Source organism: Panthera leo, chromosome E2, assembly GCF_018350215.1.
Source record: "Panthera leo isolate Ple1 chromosome E2, P.leo_Ple1_pat1.1, whole genome shotgun sequence".
Lineage (NCBI taxonomy): Eukaryota > Metazoa > Chordata > Mammalia > Carnivora > Felidae > Panthera > Panthera leo.
The window spans coordinates 58,152,297-58,174,528 of record NC_056693.1 but is presented as its reverse complement, the minus strand read 5'-3'; the positions used below and the strand labels follow the sequence as shown (position 1 = coordinate 58,174,528).

General features: G+C 53.0%; 1 protein-coding gene across 2 annotated transcripts; it reads left to right on the top strand.

Moving 5' to 3' along the window:
• Positions 1 to 189: 189 nt before the first annotated feature.
• EMC8 (ER membrane protein complex subunit 8) lies at positions 190 to 17,778 on the top strand. Of its 2 annotated transcripts, XM_042918464.1 has the most exons (6): positions 190 to 571; positions 8,510 to 8,586; positions 10,227 to 10,262; positions 15,932 to 16,001; positions 16,741 to 16,835; positions 17,310 to 17,778. In XM_042918464.1, the coding sequence occupies exons 1-6, from the start codon at positions 341 to 343 to the stop codon at positions 17,467 to 17,469; spliced, it is 669 nt and encodes a 222-aa protein (XP_042774398.1). In that variant the 5' UTR covers positions 190 to 340; the 3' UTR covers positions 17,470 to 17,778. The 2 variants fall into 2 exon arrangements, with proteins under 2 accessions (XP_042774398.1, XP_042774399.1); XM_042918465.1 differs by lacking the exon at positions 10,227 to 10,262 and having other exon boundaries at positions 202 to 571.
• The last annotated feature ends 4,454 nt before the right edge of the window (positions 17,779 to 22,232 follow it).

The window sequence follows — 22,232 nt, the reverse complement described above, 5'->3', positions numbered from 1 at the left end:
CACCCGAGCGGAAGGAGGGCAGCGCCGCCAGCGTCGCAAAAGGGCTGGTCGGGCCGCTTTACGGCGGCGTCGAGAGGCTGCTTTACGGCGGCGTCGAGAGGCTGCTCTACGGCGGCGCCCGGCCAGAAGCGCGAGTGGAGTGTGAGGCGGGCGCGTCGTCTTCTCCCCGGCGGGTTGCTGGTGTGTGGGGAGCCCAGCCCGCCGCGGGCCTCCGCCAGCCGCGGGGCCGCGCCAGGCCGCCGCCGCCTCACCCCGCTTCTCCGCTGAGTTGCCGGGCGGCCGGGCGGGGGATCCGGGCCTGAGCCGGCGCCGGGGCCTTCGGGGCCCTGCCGGGCGCAGTATGCCCGGGGTGAAGCTGACCACCCAGGCTTACTGCAAGATGGTGCTGCACGGCGCCAAGTACCCGCACTGCGCCGTCAACGGACTGCTGGTGGCCGAGAAGCAGAAGCCCCGCAAGGAGCACCTCCCCCTGGGCGGCCCCGGGGCCCCCCACACCCTCTTCGTGGACTGTATCCCCCTCTTCCACGGCACCCTGGCCCTCGCCCCGATGCTGGAGGTGGCCCTCACCCTGGTAAGCGCGGGAAGGGCGGCCTCCCCTCGGAGCGTGCGGGCGCGGCCCCGGCTGGAAGCGCGGGTGTCCGGCGGGAGCCCGGAGGCGGCCGCGGTGGCGGAGAGCGGGGTGCCCCCGCGGGCTCGGCCCGGCGCCACGGGGCCGCAGCCGGAGCGGCCGCCTGTGCGGTCGCCGTGCCCCCAGAGGCGCTGTAGGTCCGTTCCTCAAACCGGTAGCCTTTGCAGGAACGAGCTGTCGCTAACTGGGTCGGGACTCGACCGCGCGGATGCTTTGGGGACCGGGAGGCGCGGGCAGTTGTGATGAGCTGGGAGTTCGACGCTGCAGCGTGCTTCCCGCGCCGCCTCCCAGAGCCCGTTCGGTACCTGGCGTGGGTGTAGACGCCCTGGTTCCTTGGCGGGCAGTGCCCCGCGGCTCGAGAGTCCAGACGCGTTCGGGGAGGTAGTTCTGACCTGACAGGCACTCCTCCCTTTGAACGTGCGCGACCGCCGTGTAAGGAGAGCCTGTCTGTTCCCGCCCGTGGTTTTTCTTCGTCGAAGTCGTCTCTACCCGCAGCGCGGGGTTCGAACTCACGGCCCCGAGATCAGGAGTCGCACTCCCCACGGACCGAGCCTGCCGGGCGCCCCAGGGAACGCACCCATGGTTTCAAAAGCTGGAGACTGAACTTAAAAAACCGTAGCAGACCTGCCTCTCAGCCATCGCACTTGGGTGTGCTGAGCGCCTGCTGTATGCACGTGCGGTGGGGGAGAGGTTTAGCTCACGGACCAACTGTAACGGAACTCTGGGCAGTAGTTCTTAGGGTCTGGGGATCAGCGCAGGGAAAAGACCGCCTGGAAGGTCCACGGACTTGTTAAAACCTCGGAGCCGCCTCCTGAGTTGAGATACTGTTTACTTTCCACTTAAGTACAAACATAAACTACGATCCTTAAGAAAGTTGGTTCACACAGAAGGTAGTTGAGTTTGAGAAGGTGTGGCTAGAAATGCTTTGTCCATACTTCACCCCAAGTAAAATGAGCCCGTTTCATAATTTTCCTAAATGGGTTCTCGGGAGGCGGGAAGTCCCCTTGGGCAAATGGCCCCCCAAGGCCTACGGGTGCGTCTTTGAGGGCCTGTTAAACTGGACCATTGTGTGCATTTCTCCACATCTTCTCAGGGCAGGAGATAAATGAAAGTAGGTATTTCTAAAACGCATCCTAGCTGCTCTTGAGGGGAGGTGCTGTCAGTACCAAATTGCCCGGGGAGTGGGGGGGGGGGGCAGTTGATGCAAGTGTTTCAATCCAGCCGCCTTAATGACTCTGATCTCAAGGGAATTGCAGGTGCTTGGACATGCGAAATACAGTCACTTGCAGGGAACTAGGTTTACCAGGAGCACTGATGCAGGATTATTCAGTTTTCCAGTCTGGCGCCAGGCCTGTGCTGGGGGGCGGAAAGAAAGGGCTGTGGATCACAGCACCTGCTTGGCCGTTGATCATGCTCCAAGCAGAAATACAGTCTCTAAGGATAAGTGCCATATGTGGGCTGGGGCAGAAAGCGGTGAGGTCCAGGGCTGGCCCAGGCTTGCCGAGTCAGGGAAGGCAGGCTGCCTGGGGAAATGCACTTGCCAGGAAGGGCTAGGCGGGCCACCCAAGTAGTAATGGGGGGAGGGGGGCGGGGTGGAGAGAACATTCAAGGCAGAGGGGGGACGAGAAAATGGCAGAGAGGGGGAGCTAGAGCGGAGAGTGTTAGGGGATCGAGGGCAGATCTCAGAGCAACCCGCAGGTCACACGGGAGTGCGGGCACCATCATGAGGACAGAGAGCCGCCACTGGAGACAGTTCCACGGGCGCATTTGTGTGCTGGAGGGATGGCTCCAGCCTGCAGCAAGGAGAGTGTTGGGAGAAGTGCATACAGGACCAGAGGCAGAGGGGTGGCAGGTCAGACAGAATCAGGAGGAAGACTCCACGGGACTCTGAGACCGGTGACTGATCGTAGTGTGGACATAGGGAGAAGGAAGCAAGGGTGGCGCCTCGATTTCTGACTTCTGCCTTGGACGACAGTGGTGCCGTTTGTAGAGGGGAAATGAAGACCCAGCATTGAATGTTGCAAAATGGGTCTGGAGCTTGGAAGACGGACGGGCTGGCGATGCAGGTTGGGAACCGGTAGCTTTGCAATGACTGTTGAGGCTATGAGAGCAGGTCGTGTTGGGAGGGGCAGCGTGTGGAATGAGGGGAGAGCTATGGATGGTGCCTTTACAGGGTGGATGGAAGGGGAATCGGCAGGGGAGTAGCCAGAGGGGTCTGAAGGAAACGCATGTTCTTTAAATCCATTTAAAATCCTGTGAGACGGCCTCAGTTAAGCATCCAACTTCAGCTCAGGTCATGAGCCCACCGTTCATGAGTTCGAGCCCCGCATCAGGTTCTGTGCTGACAGCTCAGAGCCTGGAGCCTGCTTCGGATTCTGTCTCCCTTTCTCTCTGCCCCTCCCCTGCTCAGACTCTGTCGCTCTCTCAAAAAAAAAAAAAAAAAAAAAATCGTATGAAATATCTAAGCGTCTTAAAGACAACTTGAACCTCACTTGAAATTGTCAAAGAATTTTTCTAATTCTTATTCTTAATTAAGCTTTGTAGAGTTAAAGGATTATAGTACTTCCATAAGATAGAAACACAATACTTGAGAGAATTAAATATACTACTAACTATAAACAACTGCATTAGAGTTACCTTTACACAAATTTTCCCCAAGGAGCAGAGCTGCCTCCCAAACCACTTAGCTGGGGAGGGAAGATGCCCAGAGGAGACCCGGACTCTTACAATGGCCCAGTGCCACCAGCTTGTTAAGAGGGAAAGGGGCACCCTGTCCCTCTCCCCCTGCCCCTCCCCCACTCACGCTGTCTAAAGAGAGGGAAGGGGGTACTGCCCGGGGCCCTGTTTGATCTTACCCGCCGCCCTTTTCCGTTCTGCCCTCACTCTCCACTTCGAGCACTTCCCCAAACATGCCCTTCGGTGTTTGAGTCTCCCGTCCCGCAGAGTTAACGTCTGCGCTAGATTCTGGGCCTCAAGTTCTGTAAGCAGTAAGAACAAGCTGGGGCTCCGCCCTTGCCCAGCGGTGGTGGGTTACGTTGGCCTCTCTTATACTGACCTACCCTGAATCACAGCCCCAGCCTTAGACAGGTGTGAAAAAGATGCCGATTGAGTACAAATTAAGTAACTCTCAGAGCAAAGTTACAAGGGAAAATTTGCGATTTGAGTCTATCCAAAAAAATTTTATCACAATTAACGTATTTCAGTTTATGCCATTCAGCTTTTGACTTAGCAACTTTATAACCTGAGGGCGGTGAAAGGTCTCAGCATACGGAGCCACAGTTTATCAGTATTTCAGCTATGGAAGATGCGGTTTTAATAAAGCTTCTAAATCCATGAAACTGCATAAACGAGGCCTCATTCTCATGGCTTTTTTCTATTCAGGGAGTTTCATATTGTAATTATTTTTAGTAACTGGGAAAGGCTGACTTGATAAGCAGTCCATCAAAGGGCAACATCAGATTCCTTTGAAAAGCTTTTCATTATAATTTTCCATTTAAAAAAAAAATCCTTCCATTTCTGGGTGCTTTTCATTTTTTTTTTTTTTAAGCACTTATGCCTGTTATTTATCCTTATAACCCTTTGACGTAGGTAGTGACGGAATTATTTCTAATAGCGAAAACCCATAAAATGTTAGCAGGAAAATCAGTGTGGACCTGCTGTTTCTCTAATCCCTTTTTGTCCTTTTGCCCTCAGTTGATTTCCTGGTTCTGCGGAGCAACTTTTGATTACATTCCGCTGAGATGACTTTCTCAATGGCCGGTTGGTCTAACCACCTTGATTCTTGTCCGGAATTCTTTCTGCTGCCTCCATGTGTGCCTTCTCTGTGCTCATTGGCATGGGCCGCTGTCCTCCGGCTCTTTCCTAAGCCCCCTGCCTACTCTGCCTGGTTACCTCCAGAACATTCACAGCTAGCCTGGGAGACGGAGATGGTTTGCTCCAGGCCCTCTCTTCGTTTCTTCCCTCTGAACTTCACCCTCGCCCCATCCCATGTACCTCCAAAGCTCTTTCACGGAGCCAGCTGCTTTCCATCCCGCGGAGAATCAGCACCCAACTTTTCTTCTCGATGCGTCTAGCCCTCCCCTTAGGCTCCCAAGACCTGCTTGTTGCCGCAGACGGCAAGGCTCCCAGACACCCCCAGCTTGTGGGTGGCACGTGTGGGAGTGATGCCCTCCTCAGGGTGGCTCTCCTCCTGCCTTACCTGCTTTATGGCGATGGCAACGGCATGGTCGCACGAGGGAGGTAATACTGCTATGAAAATGATAATGTCACACACGCGTGTTAGCAAGTTTGCAGAGAGAAGCTGGTAATTCTTTGTGCACAGCTGAGCTGGCAATGAACGAGTGGGGCCTGGTGCCTTTAGTCGTTCTCCTATGTGTCTGACACGGAACAAGCCAGAAAAGGCACTTGGCAGAGGGTGTGGCAGGCTCATGCCACGGTAAAGGTGTCCTCCTTTTGCCTCTGACGGGTAAAAGAAACCACAAGAGTAAATATGGAATTCAGACCCTGTGTGCGGAGCCTGTCGTCCTGAGCTGTGGTCCTCGTGTGGATTGTTCACGGGATGCGTGGCGGGACAGCAGGGACCGTGGAAGTGGACTCACAGAGAACGGAGATCAGACGCCAGCCGCTCAGTTCTTCTGCCTTGCCCTGCCCCACTTCGGGGCGAGCTGCCTCTTAAATCCACTGAGGCTTTTCTTAACAAGCCACTTGGGCTTTCTGAGGATTCGGAAGCCCCTCACCGCCTGCCCGCCCCCTCCTTGCCTCCCCTGTTCACACTGCTCGTCTTCTGCTCACCGGCTTTTACTGCCCTCCGGGACACTCACCTGATGAGGTCTGGTTCTATTTTTGAAACCATCAAAGAAAACTCTTCCATCTTATTAAAACTTGTTCACTCTGGGGCGCCTGGGGGGCTCAGTCAGTTAAGCGTCTCTCTCGATTTTGGCTCAGCTCACGATCTCACGGTCCGTGAGTTCGGGCCCCGCATCCAGCTCTCTGCCGTTAGCACGGAGTCTGCTTGGGATTCTCTCTGTGCCCCTCCTCTGCTTGCGTGCTCACTCGCTCACTCTCTCAAAATAAGCAAATAAATAAACATTTAAAAAAAAACCTTTTTTTCCACATCCGCCCTTCTGTATTTTCAACTGTCTGTCTGTCTGTGGGCCGTGGACGTGGGTGTGCATGTCCATCACAGGCATCCTCACAGCAAGCTTAGTTGTCCTTGTTTGAATCGTTCAAAAGTTTTAAAACCAAGCCAGAGCCTTTATGAACGGGCTCACTTTTAGGGCAGCCTTTTCAGAGAGTTTTAGAAGCTCGAGGTCATGACGCTGTTTTTCTGCTGAAATTGATTCGGCCACCGTGTTTGTCACAAGAATCACCTTCACGTCAGTTACTTTCTGTGCTCCCTGAGCACAGATACAGGTGATCCCACCTGTGTCTGCTGGGGGACATGTCCTGAACTGTTGCCTCCAGCCCAGGATCGGATCAGGAGCAGCTGAGACAGCTCACGGGGTGGTCAGAACAGCAACAGGCAGCAGGTAGTGGTCCTGGTACTAAACGTAGCTGTGGTCAGCCAAAAATGATCCCCTGGCGTGTCCACACCCTAATACTTGGAACCCATGAATATGTGACCTTACTTGGCAAAGGGGACTTTGCAGATGAAATTAAGGATCTTGAGGTGGGGAGGCGAACCTGGGTGATCTGAAGAGCCCGGTGTAATCACAGGGTTCTTTTAAGGAGGAGACAGGTGGGGCAGTACAGGGCAAGGAGAGGTGATGACAGAAGCAGAGGTCAGGGTGGTACAGCCCCCAGTCAAGGAATGCGGGTGACCTCTAGATGCTGGACAAGGCAAGGAGGAGATTCTTCCCTAGAGTTTCCAGAAGGAATCAGCGCTGCCGACCCATTTTAGATTTGTCTCCAGTTCTGACTGGCTAGAAGGACAAGCCTCACCAGAGAGCCAGGAGAGGGCCTCTCAAGTGGCTAGCGAGGACGCACTCAAGAGGCTGGTCTTTGAATAGAAGTAAAAGCTGAGAGGGCGGGCTATGCTGAAGGGGCTAACCGTGTGGGTTTGAGTTCAGGGAATGGGGCCAGATGCCAAAGTTTAGAGCTGGGCTATGTCGTTTGGTGCTACAAAAAAATAGTTTTAGAAAAAAATGAAAGAAGTTGCTGCTGTAAGTACCAACAGAAAGTTTCTGGGACCCGTGCCTTTAAGAAGTGATAGAAACAAAATACAAGTGATTGTGGAGTACTTTGCAGCAAAGTTACAGCGAAAGAGCCATTATAAATATTGGAGACATAGCCCTAATCTTTTGGGTGGATGACCAAAACATCTAATTGGTTCATTGAGCCTTGGTTTTGACCCAATATGGTAATTCATGAGCTCTTAGGAGGCCAGAATTATTATTCTAATCCTTGTGCGAGCAGGGAACCTTGGACTGGGACCATCTGGTAATATCTGCTTTTAGTCACAGAGGACGCTGCCTGAGCCCCAAACCAGAATTCAGGAAAAAGAGCAGTACAGCTGTTTTTGTTTTTTGGTTTTTTTTTTTTTTTTTTAAGGAAAGAAGACTATTTTTAACTAGTTAATTTACTATGAAAAAACTGAGAATCAATTTTATTTCCTCTTCTGATTGAGAATAGAATTTACTGCAGTATGTTATTAAAATTCCATTACGGGGGGCGCCTGGGTGGCTCAGTCGGTTAAGCGGCCGACTTCGGCTCAGGTCACGATCCCGCGGTCCGTGAGTTCGAGCCCCGCGTCGGGCTCTGTGCTGACAGCTCAGAGCCTGGAGCCTGTTTCCGATTCTGTGTCTCCCTCTCTCTCTGCCCCTCCCCTGTTCATGCTCTGTCTCTCTCTGTCTCAAAAATAAATAAACGTTAAAAAAAAAAAAAAATTCCATTACGGCAGGGGCACCTGGGTGGCTCAGTCGGTTGAGCGTCCGACTTCAGCTCAGGTTGTGATCTCGCAGTTCATGGGTTCGAGCCCCACGTCGGGCTCTCTACTGACAGCTTGGAGCCTGGAGCCTGCTTGGGATTCTGTGTCTCCCTCTTTCTCTGCCTCTCCCCTGCTCACGCTCTGTCTCTCTCTCTCTCTCTCTGTCTCAAAAATAAACATTAAAAAAATAAAATATTTTTTAAAATTCCATTATGGCAAAACAGGAGGACCTTTTGTTGTTTTTCATAATGGCATTAGACCTGCCAGAAGCTAAATCTGATGAGAGAAGAGTGGCATTATAAAATGGACAAAAACTTTGAAAGTCGGCCACCGTGCTCCCGTTTAAAAGCATGCCACAGGGAATTGAGTGCACGTGCATACACACCCCCACCTGCCTCTGCCCACAGATGTCGGTGGCCTGTTTACCCCACATCCCGGCATAAAGTGTTTTCATGGTTTGTTGCTAGGAATACAGAAATTTAAATAGAATATAAAAAAACTTGGTTTCAAGAGACCGAGATTTCCATTGTGGCTCTGCCCCGGCTGTGTAAATGTATAGGTTTAGTTTGCTTCTCTGTGAGAGATCGATTTCTGGCATCTGAAGGCTTGCTCAAGCCCCAGGATGCGTCCATTCTTTATATCTGACGAGGAGGTGGGTAAACATGGTCCCCTCCTTCACCTCCCTGCAGTGCTGCCCCTGTGCAACATGTGTGGGCATTGGGGCCCCTCAGCGAGAGTGATGTGGCCTCCCGTGGACCATGGACAGCAAGCTAGTGTGGCCTTTCTTGTGGGAGCACCCATTTTCTTGTAGCTTTCTCCTGGGGACGAGGATTCAGGGATTATACTGTGTCTTGTCCGGGCGGGGAGGGCGGGGGGCAAGGTCTCCTGTGTTTATTAAGAGGTGACATTTAAGAGAAAATCATTCATCTGTTATTCCCAATGTTTGTCTCTTTCAGATTGATTCATGGTGCAAAGATAATAGCTATGTGATCGCCGGTTATTACCAAGCTAACGAACGAGTCAAGGATGCCAGGTATGTCCAAGCCACAACCCTCTGGTGTGAAAGAACGATCATGTGACACACAGTCTCTGATGCGCCTCTTGACCGTCGGTAGGCTCTGTGAGAACAAACCCCTCCTCGCCTTCCGTGCTCGTTTATAGCGTCTGAGAGGAGCTGCGGTGTGGTTAATTTCCAAACAGAAATTGTGACACTTGCATTAATTTGGAATTGAGATTTGTATAATCTGTGTTTTGCTTGAAGGGAATTCACACAATGAAAGCGACAGTCAGGGGCCTCTGATTCCGATCCCAGCTAGGAATGGTGTAGGGCCGAGCATGAGGAAAGACTGCTGCCGTCTTTGGGGACAAATAAAACCACTTTTGGGTTTGGTGCTCTTAGGGTCTGTACCGTGATGAGGATGTAGTGTTTGCAGCTTCCTTCTTGTGGGCCCCTGGTTCTCACTAGTGAGCAAAGGCGAGGACGTGGCTCGTTTTCTGCGTTAGTCTCCTCCTCCACAGAGACAGGGACGGCACACTGGATGTTCGGATAACTTGAGGAGGGCCGGTCTGAGGGTCGTTTCCGAAGGTCTGGGCAGCGTGTAAGGGAACTCACCAGAGGGGAGGGCTCGGACAGAAGGCGGCACCACCAGCCCTGCGCCTAGAGGGACCGAGGGGAAGAGGGCGGTAAGGACGTGCACCGCAAGAGAAGCAGTCCCTCTAGGGACACGGCCAGCAGGGCAAGCCCCAGAGGAGTCGGTGCTCTGATCTCCCTGTGATTTCCTTCAGCCGGAAACCAGGCACAGACGGGAGGTGCCCGGCACGGCCCTCTCGCTCGGCTCACGTCGTCAGGCAGAGCCACTGACTCCGGCGTCCAAGCAGTTGGGGGCTGCAGTGGACGGTCCCAGAGTTCCTGGGATGCCCGGAGTGCACCCACTTGCTCAGCATAAGTGAGGGAATGGACTCAGGAGCACTTCAGGAAATAACGCAGTGAGCCGGTGACCAGGCGTTGCTGTCATTGATGAGGCACAGACGTGCTTCAGGGACTGGGTGCGGGCAGGACTCACGGGGAGGCAGGGTGACCAGCCAAGTGCTGGGCTCCAGACAACCCTGGCGAGAGCCCCTGCTTGGATGGCAACATGCAGGGCCTCTGTGGTCCCGGGAACCACCACTCCTCCACGGGCCCCTTCTGCGTGTGATCCCATCGGCCCCCCGCGCATTGATGGCACCACGGCTGCGTCTCTGATCCAGACCTGTTCACAGGGCCCTTGTGGTCTCCGTCTTTGTTACGTGAAAGACCGGGCCCAGAAGGACCGGCCCAGGGCCACACGCACGCCCTGAGGGTGGTGCAGAGGCTCTCGCAGCGAGAGCAATGAGGAGCTGCTCTGTGGGGATGACCGGGAAAGCCCTCGGGGAGCGGTGTCGTCTGAACGGGGCACCCGGGAGTGGGCTTGTCAGGTTCACGTGTAGAGAGAGGAGGGAAGAGCGTCCAGAGAGGGGACGCGTGAGGTAGACGCCGGGCGGAAGTGGGCAGGAATCCAGGGCACGCACGGAAGGAAATGCTGGGAAGCAACCCTAGAGAGGTCGGGCTCTAAGGCCTCTGGACCTGCACTTTGTAAGCAGCGGGGAGCTGTCCTCGGAAGGAGGTTTCCTGAACCGAGCAATTCCCTCCCACAGGTGCTCTCACAGAAAGGCGAGGAGAACAGGCAGGAGGTAATGGCACCAGCGTGTTAAGTGTAGAAGCCTCCCTTTCCTTCCCCCCCCCAGCACACTCCCAAACCCCAGCCTAGCGTGGTTGCCCCACGTGTGTGTGCACGGCTCTCATCTGCGCGCCTGTGTGGCTCACGGCGCCTCCGTCTTCCTGCCTCTATTTGGACCTCAGCCCAGCCCAGCCCAGCCCAGCCCAGCCCAGCCCTCTCCTACCCAGACACCATTTTCATGCGACTCGTAATCTAGACTTTCCCATTTCCTTCACCTGCTCTGCTCGGGAGGTTTTGCATTCCCTCATCTATGTCTGTTTACGTGCCTGCTGAGAGGCCCTTGTCAGATCTGTAGGGGGAGTAAAGAGAGCTGGGGGACAAGAGGGCCCGTTACCCTTTAGTCCCTTCGGATGAGTCTCTGCGAGATTTGGGGGGGGGGGGGGGGGGGCGCTTATCCTCCCGGTGTGTGTGCTGGGACTGCGTGTCGTCCTTTCCAACCCTCACGACACTCCGGTGGACAAAGTCCATGCAGACACGGTCACTGCACAGACGCCACACACAGCTTGGAAGCTCAGGAGCTACCGTTACGCTAACGTCCGTGTCCAAAACCATTTGCCGGGAAAACCTTCACTTGTCTCTCAGCCAGGCCTAACTTCAGATGTGTCCTTCTTTTAGAAATACCAGCTGATTGACTGTCTCACAGCCTGGGCCTTACAGTCAGGTACACTTGGATTCGAAGCATAGATGACTTACTGATTCGCCTCTTTGGGCTGCAGTGGTCCTGTCTGTAAAATGGTGGTAACAGCTCACGCCTCAGAAGCCGGTCTTGAGGACAAAGTGAAGCAACGTATATCATGTTTAGCTTTGTGCTTGGTTGGAAGTGCCAGCTTTGGGCTGTTACTATCACTAGTCCTATGATTGCTTTTTTCCAAAAAAGGATCATTCAAATGTACTATTAGGACTATACCAAAAGAAAAAGCTTTTGCGCAGCCGAGGAAACCACCAACAAAAAAAGGCAGGCGAGTGAGTGAGAGAAGATGTGTGCAAATGACATAACCCATAAGGGGTTAATATCCAAGATGCAGAAAGAACTTCTACAACTCAACACTCCCCCCCCCCAAAAAATAATAAATAATGAGCAGAGGACCTGAATAGACATTTTTCCAAAGAAGACATACAGAAGGCACAACAGTCCCAACAGAGAGGACGCTTGGCATCGCTCATCATTAGGGAAATAGCAATCGAAACCACAATGAGATGTCCCCTCACAGCTGTCAGAATGGCTAAAATCAACAACATAAGAAATACCAAGTGTTGGTGACGATGTGGAGAAAAGAGGACGTGTTGGTGGAGAATGCAAATTGGTGCAGCCTCTGTGGAAGCAGTGTGGAGGGTCCCCAAAGTTAAAAATAGAACCACCATATGATCCAGCAATTCCACTACTGGGTATTTAAGGAAAACGAAAACACTAATTAGAAAAGATACATGCACCGCTGGCCGCAGCACTATTTACAGTAGCCAAGACCGTGGAAGTAACCTCAGTGCCCATCAGTAGATGAACAGATATGGAAGGTGTGGTATATACACACATAGAATAGTACTCAGCCATAGAAAATGAGATCTTGCCATTTTGACAACATGGATGGACCTCAAGGGTATTATGCTAAGTGAAATAAGTCAGAGAAAGACAAATATCATATGATTTCACTTACATGTGGAATCTTAAACTCTTGGGGCACCTGGCTGTCTTGTCAGTGGAGCATGCGATTCTTGATCTCGGGGTTGTGAGTTTGGGCCTCATGTTAGGTGTAGAAATTACTTAAAAAGAAAATCTTTTTAAAAATAATAGGGGTGCCTGGGTGGCTCAGTTGGTTAAGGGTCTGACTTCGGCTCAGGTCATGTTCTCGCAGTCTGTGACTTCAAGCCCCACGTAAGACTCCGTGCTGACTGCTCAGAGCCTGCTTCGTATTCTGTGTCTCACTCTCTCTGCCCCTCTCCTGCTCATGCTCTGTCTCTCTTAGTCTCAAAAATGAATAAATGTTTTTAAAAAATTGTTAATAATAGTAATAAATATAAATAACGAATAACTATTAAATACAGGGGATAAGCTGGTGGTCACCAGAGGGTAGGTGGGCGGGGGGATAGGTGAAATAGATGAAGGGATTAAGAGGTACAGACTTTAAGTTACAAAATAAATGAGTCACAGGGGGCACCTGGGTGGCTCAGTCGGTTAAGCATCTGACTCTTGATTTTGGCTCAGGGTGTGATCTCACAGTTCTTGAGTTCAAGCCCCACATCAGGCTCTGCCCTGACAGCACAGAGCCTGCTTGGGATTCTCTTTCTCCCTCTCTCGCTCTCAAAATAAATAAATAAAATTTAAATGAATAAGCCACAGAGATGAAAAGTACAACATAGGAGACATAGTTGTATTTTTAATGTTTTATTTATTTTTGAGAGTGAGAGAGACAGAGGACGAGCAGGGGAGGGGCAGAGAGAGAGGGAGACACAGCATCCGAAGCAGGCTCCAGGCTCCAGGTTCCGAGCTGTCAGCACAGAGCCCGACGCGGGGCTCGGACCCATGAACCGTGAGATCATGACCCGAGCTGAGATGAAGAGTCGCACACTTAACCGACTGAGCCACCAAGGCACCCCAGGAAACATAGTTTTTTAAAAAACCAATCCATATTTTAATATTTTGAGGTGTAACATGTTTGTAGCTATTTTATTAAGCTTAAGGGCATCATGTCAAGTTTTATTATAGTACTTGATAATGACTGGTGTTTTGCTTCCTAATTTGGATTACACGTGGGGAACGTCAGTACCAGGCACAGCGCCCTGGCCTGAGGTTAGATGCTCAAAAAAAAGCATTTAGGTCGAGAATGTGCGATCTCAGTTCAAGCAAATTTCTGGCTTTGCGAGTGGGGAAGGGTATTGGCAAAGGGGTCTCTGCCTCCAGGGTGCTCCTGCAGGTTTATTTGAGCCGAGTCTTGACGGGAACAAGGGGGTGACCCGGCCTAGGAAGAAGCAAGGGGGTGACACTGCTCCCATAAAGTGACAGTCCTACATTAGGAATGCAGTCAGGGGTGAGGCTGGTCAGGATTTGAGAGTAAGTGCGTGATGCCAAAAACTAAAGTGGCATTTCTTTCAAATACTTTTTCTACTCATTAACTACAATTTGACTTTTTTCAAAAGAATGCATTTTATTTATTTTTTTTTTTTAATTTTTTTTTTTCCAACGTTTTTTATTTATTTTTGGGACAGAGAGAGACAGAGCATGAACGGGGGAGGGGCAGAGAGAGGGGAGACACAGAATCGGAAACAGGCTCCAGGCTCCGAGCCATCAGCCCAGAGCCTGACGCGGGGCTCGAACTCACGGACCGCGAGATCGTGACCTGGCTGAAGTCAGACGCTTAACCGACTGCGCCACCCAGGCGCCCCAAGAATGCATTTTAAATTTGAGTTTTGGGGCATCTGAAGAGGTAGTTGTTGTTTTTAACGGATGTTACTTGACCCCTTCCTGATAAAAGTCGCTAGCTACTATGAGTGATCATCATAAATGTTAGGACGATGGTTTTAGAAGTGTCTTCATGGCAGAAGCTTCACGAGTCTCAGATCACTTACTTAGCAAACACCGACTTCCTTTCTCTGCATCCGAGGCGTGAGTTAGGGACGTCAGATTGTGTCTGGCCCGCGTTTCATGGGTGAATAGGCAGGCCTGCTCCGTGGCTCCAGTCCCCCTCCTTGCCATTCGCCACTCGAGCCGTGGTCACTGGGCGCCTGCCGGCTCCTGGTAAATGCGGCACGGCCGTGCATCCCTTGCCAGGCTTTCCGCGGTGGCCTGGGGGACAGCAGCCCCTGGGGCCCGTTCTCCTTCAGACTGCTTTGTTGTTTTTGCGTCATTTTTTCTAATCCTGCAGACTTACAGGCATCACATCACTGCAAATTCTCAATTTCGGACGTGAAAATGGAGTAATTAAATAAAATAACTCATTTTCCTAAGACATTATTAATCGGACTTTTTTTTTTTTTTTCTCCCCAGCTCAGTCACAGCATAATCGTATGTTTCCTTAGGTAAACCCCATAATTATCCATGTGTTTTTGTGGCCGTTAAAATATATTACGTCTCCGTCCTGGGTTCAAAAAGCTGAGACTCTCCGTTGTGCGGGGCAAAAATGAGATGCACAGAAAGATCTGTGCGCCAAGGGTTAGGCGTTAAAGTGCTTCAGGAATAAACAGAGTTTAGAGGCAGGCCAGACGGACCCCCGCCGGGGCAGCGTGGCGAGAAAAGAGTTTTCTGGGCATCATGGACGGGAGGGGATTCGGTAAGCAGAGAGCAGGTTGGAAGGGCATCCCAAACAGGGAACAGTGTGAGTGCCGGGGGAGCACGCGAGGGAGGCCGTATGCAGGCCGTTGCACTGACGTTAAAGACCCACAAAGCACTGCTCCCGTGTGTAGGAACGGTAGCTGGTCCACAGGGAGAAAGGCTGGACGCACGGAGCTGAGCACAGTGGGCTCTTGTCTCCCAAGCTTTGATGAGTCGCGGGAAACAGACCGGAAGTTTCATTTTAGGAAGTTTGATCTGAAGATACACGAGATAAGAGCCTAGAAAACGAGGCCGGTTAGGAAGCAGTTTTGGAAAAACCCAGGTGTAGGGTGACAGCCTGAGCACGGTGAGTGGGAGGAGGGCAGAGGAGGCCGAGGCAAGGGAAGAGTCTCCAGCACCCGGTGAGGGTCAAGGGGGAGTGGGCAGTCAGAGAAAGTAGAGCGGGAGGTTCCAGCTGGGCCGCAGGGCCGGGGGGGAGGACGAGGGTGCTTGGCAGGCCTCCGGGGTGCAGACCCTCGAAGGTAAGGGGGTGGGTACCCCGGTGGCCCGAAGAGACAAGACTGCCGGCTTATTAAAGAGTGAGATTGGTTGAAATTTAAGAAACAGGGGTGAAAGGAGACAGGTTGGACAGAGGGAACCAGGCAAATAGTGTTTTTTCCCATGGAGGAAAAGACCGGCTCAAATTTGGAGCGGGGCAGGGGCCACTAAAGGAGACCCCTGAGGAGGAGGTCTGCGTGGAGGGGCCCCCGGCTGCGAGGAGGCCTCTGCCTGAGATGGGATCAGAAAACAGCCAGGGCGGCGAGGGTAGTGCAGGGATGATGCGGGAGCCTCTCTAGTCTGCTCTGTGGACTCAAGGGTGTAAGTTGTCACTTACCGAGGTCGGGATGGGCCGGAGCCAGTGATAGGAGGCTGACGAGCGTGGAGAAGATTTGGAATGGCCTAGAAATGTTTAAACTTAAAAAGAAAAGGCGGCCGACTCCATTGCCAGCAGCCGAGAGGTAGATGGAGTCCCTCTGTGAGCAGGTGTGTGATGAAGCGGGCGGCCAGGGAGGTGTCAGAGGGCGGGAGCTCCGAGCGTGTGCTGCGCTCTCCTCTCCGCTGGCTCCAGGGGGCCCTTCTGCCGGAAGGCAAGGGCCCGCTTCGCGCCGTGCTCCCCGTGGCCCGACGGCACTCCCTACCCTCGGCACAAGTCCCTGCGGCTGACCGCGACGGCCAGAAGCCGCCCTGGCAGGCGTGACGAGCGCGCACGGGTTACCGGCACCGCCCTCTGCCTCCGTGCGTGTGAGCCCTGCCCCGGGGGAGACTGTTGGACGGCGTCGACTAGAACAACTGTCAGCTCACTGCCGCGTCTTTTGCAGTCCGAACCAGGTTGCAGAGAAGGTGGCCTCCAGAATCGCCGAGGGCTTCGGCGATACCGCCCTCGTCATGGTGAGTCACTCTTGGGCGCTGTCGCGTTTTCTGTTGCCGGACCGGCTGCCGAGCGTTCTCTTGCTCACGCGGAGCCTTCTCGTGTGAGCGGTCTCCTCTCCGCAGAGGCTCCGTCAGGCCAGTGCCGCCCTTCGCGGCCTCCTCCCGGCTGCAGGCCCGCAGGCGCAGTGTGAATGCCGCCGGGGCGCGGCCCACTCCACGCCTCCAGGAGGGCGGTCGTTCCAGCTCAGTGGTCCTCAGAGTGGGGCTCTGGGCCAGCGGCATCGGCACCACCTGGGAACGTGTCGGAAATGCAGATTCTCAGGGCCCGGCAGGCTGCTTGAGTAAGCTTCCAGATGATTCTGATGCGCGCTCAAGCGTGAGAGCCGTTGAATCAGAGCAGCCGACGGCCCAGAGGGAAGGAAGAAGTAAGGCAGACGCTAGCAAACACCAAACCCTTGGTACACAAGCTCAGTTCAGACAGACTCCTAACAGGGGGGCAGAAGCTCTGCTTTTGTGAGAAAGCTGTGAAGTACTTACTGAGCACTTATTCTCCGTAACAGTTAGTCTCGGGCCACTCGAGGTGTGATTGCACGCGTCGGGTTTGCGGAGTCCGCGCACCGTGTGGGGGTTTCTGTCCGGGCCGGGGCTTCCGCTGCCGCCTCGAGCCACGAGGAGGCGCCTGAGGCCTTCCACCAGGGTGCCGGCTGCCGCTCCCCGTCAGCTCTGTTCACGAGCGCGTCCTTTGTCTTGTGCGCAGGTGGACAACACCAAGTTCACGATGGACTGCGTGGTACCCACGATCCACGTGTACGAGCACCATGAAAACAAGTGGCGGTGCAGAGACCCACACTAGTGAGTGCCGTGTCCTCGGGGCGGCCCCGTGCGGTGTGCTGGGGGCTGCTCCCATGGGAAAGCCGGCCCGGCCTCTGGTTTCGAGCGAGCGTATTCTCCAGGGGGGTGTACAAACCTCACACAGAAAGCGTGCATGCTCCCTGGCTCCCGAGAGAAGCTGGGCGCTACTCCGGGGTCCCCGCCCCGCCCCCGGGCCCCCTCTTTCGGGCCTCTGCTGTGGTTATTTATAAGCACTCTGAAAGCATCTGCCGTCCCCCTCCGGCTTCTTCACAATTTCGTTCGGAAGGGGCTCCTTCGTTTCTCAACCATGCCCCGTGCTCTTTAGGCACATCTTTGTTGAAAACATTCGTGGGTGCTGGCATCCGTGACTGTCGTCCTTTGTCCCACTGTGTGTGTGGCCGGTTTTCTGTGTGCTCTGTTGGAAAGCCACCTGTTCTTTGCCGAGGGCCTGATCTCTCCTGTTTCGCCTTGTAGTGATTACTGTGAAGACTGGCCAGAGGCCCAGAGGATCTCCGCGTCGCTCCTGGACAGCCGGTCGTACGAAACACTTGTGGATTTCGATAACCACCTAGATGACATTCGGAATGACTGGACAAACCCGGAGATCAATAAAGCTGTCCTGCACCTGTGCTAGGGAGGGCTGTTAGCGACTGCTGTCTGGCTATGTCCACTGCACGGAAGAAGAAAGCTATTTTTCAGTGTAAATAACATCTCTCCTATAGCCCGTGTGGAGAGCTGGCCGTTCTCAGAGGCGGCACGTGTCCTGACAGAGGGCAGGATGTCCCTCTGCCGGCTTTTTAATGCAGTCGCCAGAAGAGGGGCGGAGTGTCCCATCCGACTGCCCCTGTGGAGTCCTTCCCAGTTGTCTGTTGCTCTAATCCTCCAGATCAAAGCTGTTTCTGCCTGTCCAAGATTGTTCCTATTAAACAGTTTTAACCTTTTATAATCTGGAGAGAATACTTCTTAAGTCTTACGAACTACCTTTAACAGAAAAAGCCCAGATCTTGTACTTGAGTGTTTGTGACTTTTCGTCCCGTTTGGGTTCGTGTCCGGTCCCGGGATCGGGTGCATGGCGGGCTGGTGTCCGCGGTGGGGAGCCTGCAGCCCTGAACCGCGCGGCCCCACACCCGTCGGGCGCACGTCGCTGCCGCGACCACACAGTGGGAACGATGCCACTGTCGCCTGAGAAACCTTCATCGTGAAGGGTGAAAACAGCCACTGCTGATAGTAGGAATTCGCGCGGGAGCACGGTTGTGATGCTTCTCAGTCAACCAGAAAGCTCGTGAGCCTGTGGGACCGAAAAAGGGAAAAGGGAACCGTATTAAGATGACCTTTGAAAGGCGGAAATCAGTCCCAACTCCTAACTCACTCGCATGATGATCCAAATGGTTCTGATCTGTTCTGTAATTGTTTCTTTTGTATTTGAAGCAACAAAAGCAACACCGAACTTAGACTCCCCACGCTTCACAGAGCGCTGCGAGCTCTGTGGTCGGAACAGGTGGTCAAGCTCTGTAATGCAATCCGAGGAGAGGACGAGGGGGCTCTATGGTACCGCGGCATTTTTTCTCTCCTGCAGGAGTCCTTTTCTCCGCCCTTTCTTCAGACACCCCTCCCCCTTAGCTTCTGAAGCTGGCGTTCCTTCACGTGAGGACGCGGACACAGGGGTGACGGGTCGGAGAGCGGGGAGCCGTCTCGTTCCGAGTGGGTCTGTGTTTGTTTCAGAAAGGGAGCATTTACCACCAAAGAAAGCTCTTTTCCTGGGATTAAAACCAGCACGTGCTACAGCGGCCCAAGGCCAAGGGGAGCTGGCAGAGCTGGGTGGCATGAAGGTGTGGCCAGGGCTGTAACTCGGGAGGCATTTTAAAGACCGACTCTTGCTGTACCTTGTGTTCACCTCTCTGTGGGATCCTTGTGCTCGTTTTTCCCACCAGCTTCCCAGGAAAGCTGTGCCTCCCTCCCGTCCGGATTTCGGCCTGGAACCAGGTTCCCGCTCTGTGGCTGAGTCAGGCTTAGGTTTTCAGAAGAAAGCGTGTTAAATATTCCAAAAGGAGGAATGTAGGTTTAAAAGAACAAAAATGCATTTCCCAAGTGCGCACACCTCCTACATCCTTGTAAAAACAGCAGAAGCCCGTGCCGGGCTCCCCCCACCTCGCCACCTAGCCTTGTGGTGAGGTCCCCGGGCCTGTGGTCCCCCTAGCGCTAAGAACCAGATTGTTTCCTCCCCAGGATAAAAGTGAGAAGCTGCCCAGCAGCCACACATTTGTATTCTTTCTTTGCCTTTTTGTAGAAAAGGCTTTAAGGAATGACACAAAGCATATTCGTGTACTGAGAAACTCTGTCCATCAAAATCTTAAATCTGAAGGGATCTGAGGGCAGGCGGGGGGCGGGGTGTGGTTGTGTAGAGATGTCCCCTCAGACCCAGCCGTGTGCTCAGAATCACCCTGGTGGATGTTGTGGTCTCTACCATAGCACCCATCCAGTACGAAACGGGCAGGATAAATCATTAATGGATAAAATGTCATTTCCATTTCTAACCATGGTCGCCTGAAGAACTGGGGACACCGAACATGGAAAAGTCAGCAGGAACTTCACAAATAACAAAAGCGCTGTGCTTGCTAGAAGAAAATCAGTCTGGCTAATTCTAACTGAGTTAGGGTGATTTAGAATGCAAAACAACTTAGAAATCTTGAGCAGTTTAAATTTTTTATGTTTATTTTTGAGAGAGACAGAACACAAGCCGGGGAGGGGCAGAGAGGGAGGGAGACAGAGAATCCGAAGCAGGCTCCAGGCTCTGAGCTGTCAGCACAGAGCCTGACGTGGGGCTCGAACTCACGAATCGCGAGATCATGACCTGAGCCGAAGCTGGCCGCTGAACCAACCAACTGAGCCACCCCGGGTGCCCCGCAATTTAAATCTTCAAGTCTGTTTTCCGGGAATCTGGTGTTTTTAAGCCTCCTTGGTGTAAAAAGTCCTTGTGTAATTAGCTTTGGTTGTACAGCTTATTTTTCTGATCTACTTGAAAACCTGTTGTTTCTGCATATGATGATTCTCAGCTACGAAAGAAAAATGCTTGCTTCCATAACTGCCCCTCTTTGGTATTGTATGTATCTTGACACAGTAGCTACTTTATGACATCATGGTAGGCAGACGCTAGAAGAAGAGCCAGGGGAATCAATCTTTGTACCCTGCGGGCATTTTTAGCCACGTTAGCGAAGAGAGCGCAGTCTAAAGATAGACTTCCGTTTGACTAGTTGACATTTCTTGAGGCTTTCCATCAACTCAGTGCCTCTTAAACGTGGGATTTTTTTCCCTTCAATACCGAGAAGGCCTGGCAGCAAATGATGGTTTGTGTCCCCTTGGCAACTCTCAGGTAGGCAGTTAGAGCGCTCCGACTTCATTTGCATATGCTTTAGAGTCCAGGGGGTAACTTGAATATTTTTATCCCCATAATCTTGACTTGTGTCTCCTTAAAAATGTCGAAGATACCTTCGAATGGGATGCAAAATCTGATCAGCTTTCCGTGTCTTAGAATAAATTGCTTTTCTTCTGAGGGTCCTTTTGTTCCTTAAGGATTAACTTGTTGGGGTGGCTCTTTCCTTGCAGGGACCTGAAGGTTTTTCTTTAGATGATGAGATCGAGTCCAGCTCTAGAGCTGCCAAGAATTGTGTTCTTGGTCTTTTGCTTCGAAAGCAGTGCGTCTGGTGCCAGCGAAGCATCCGCTTGAATTTGACTGGAGGGAACCTTTGGCTCGAACTTGTGTTGCCTCGCAAAGCAGAGTAACATACTATATTTAGGGCTCTCTGAACAAACGTTCCAGATACCAATTACAAACCTGTAAATAATTGCCTTTCAGAATCATCGTGAAGTTGTGTGGGCAAGGCTCCTGGCCTGGCACGGTCCCCGGTGGCCGGGGAGCCTGTCCCGAGGCAGGACACTGGCCAGTTCGCCGAGGGCCCTGGATGCTCCTCGGGCACTGAGGATTAAGTGAATTCCGGGGTGGACAGGATTCGGCACCATCCAGGTCCCTTCCCTGCGTCTGCCTCGTTACTAGAGAAGAGTCGACCGTCTCAGAGTCGATTTCTCACAAGGGAGAATCTTCCCGTTGCCTCCCGCCGTGCCTCACCCCCCCTTAGGTGACCGCACGAGGCAGCAGGATCTGGCACCAGCCGGCGGGAGGGGCTGTGTGGCAGTGAGTGGCCCAGCGTGCCAGGTGTGAACCCCAGCTCTGCCGCCTTTGCTCTGCGGCTGCGTGCAGGGCGTGTCTCGTGTCCCGTCAAACGTGGGGCGGTGACGCCTGTTTGCGGGAACGTCGTGAAGACCCCATGTGCTGGCACTTAGCGGGACACGCTAGGGCTGCGCTGAGGAAGGTTCTCCACTGCTAATGCTGTAGCGGTTCCAGGCCGGACCGAGAAAGAACAGAGCGCTTACTCAGGAGACATCCAGGGCACGTTTGTCGAATGAGTAAGTAAGTGAAGGCAGCCTTCTCGAAAGACAACAGCAGCTTATATCTAACCCTTTCCTCCCGTTTACCTTCCCAACCCCGCTATGATGTCTCAGGGCCTCGTCTGCGTTTTGCAGGAGGAACCAGGGCACGGGTGTTGACGCGTCTGCCCAAGACACAGACCAGAAGGGAAGGTGAGGCAAGGGCTCCAGGTGTGGCCCCTCTCCTAGGAGACCGGGAGCAGAAAAGCCGTGTCTGCCTCTTTCCCACCGTCAGCTTCCTGTCCCCACCCCATTGCTAACACGTTTTCGTCCTCACTGTGGCGTCAGTGTATGCTCATGTCAGAAGATGGCAAAGAAACAAAGTTACTCCCTGCCTCCATCCTCCGTCCCCCCCCCGCCCCAAAGACAAGGTAGAAAGTCAAATGTGCAGTGATGTCCTTGGATATTGAGATGCAAAGAACTTGGAGGACCTTACGGCATAATTTAAGATACAGAAGGTATAAATACAAGGAAAATATTAGGAAATTTGTGCAGATTCCTGGGCCCAGACCCCAAGCATCCCAATTCATTGAGATTCTGGGCCCAAAAGTTGGCATTCGTGGCAGGTAGATTCAGATCCACAGAAATCCAGAGATTCACCCAGTGGTACCCAGACAGCCAGGACCTGAGGAGCTGGACCATAAGGCTGGCACTGTGGAACCTAGTTGGGCAGGTCAGCAGCTGAGAACTCACAGCTCGACCCGGCTCACACTGGCAGAATTCAGGGCTCCTGAGTGAACTCTGTCTCAGCGGGAGCTTCTTTGATTTTTTTCTTTTTTAAAACATATTGCACACACAATGCACAAAACGTATGCTTAACATTTGAACAATCAGAAACAGACTGATAGCTTTTGAACAATCTCATAGCCCTAGACCCAGGGTGATAGAGCAAGGTCAATGTCTTAACACTCCCTC

Bases quoted from the DNA above. Each gene is read 5' to 3' on its own strand.
- EMC8 (XM_042918464.1), top strand. From the start codon at position 341: ATGCCCGGGGTGAAGCTGACCACCCAGGCTTACTGCAAGATGGTGCTG. The intron at 572-8,509 runs GTAAGCGCGGGA...TGTCTCTTTCAG, and splicing joins TGGAGGTGGCCCTCACCCTG to ATTGATTCATGGTGCAAAGA. The intron at 16,836-17,309 runs GTGAGTGCCGTG...TTCGCCTTGTAG, and splicing joins CGGTGCAGAGACCCACACTA to TGATTACTGTGAAGACTGGC.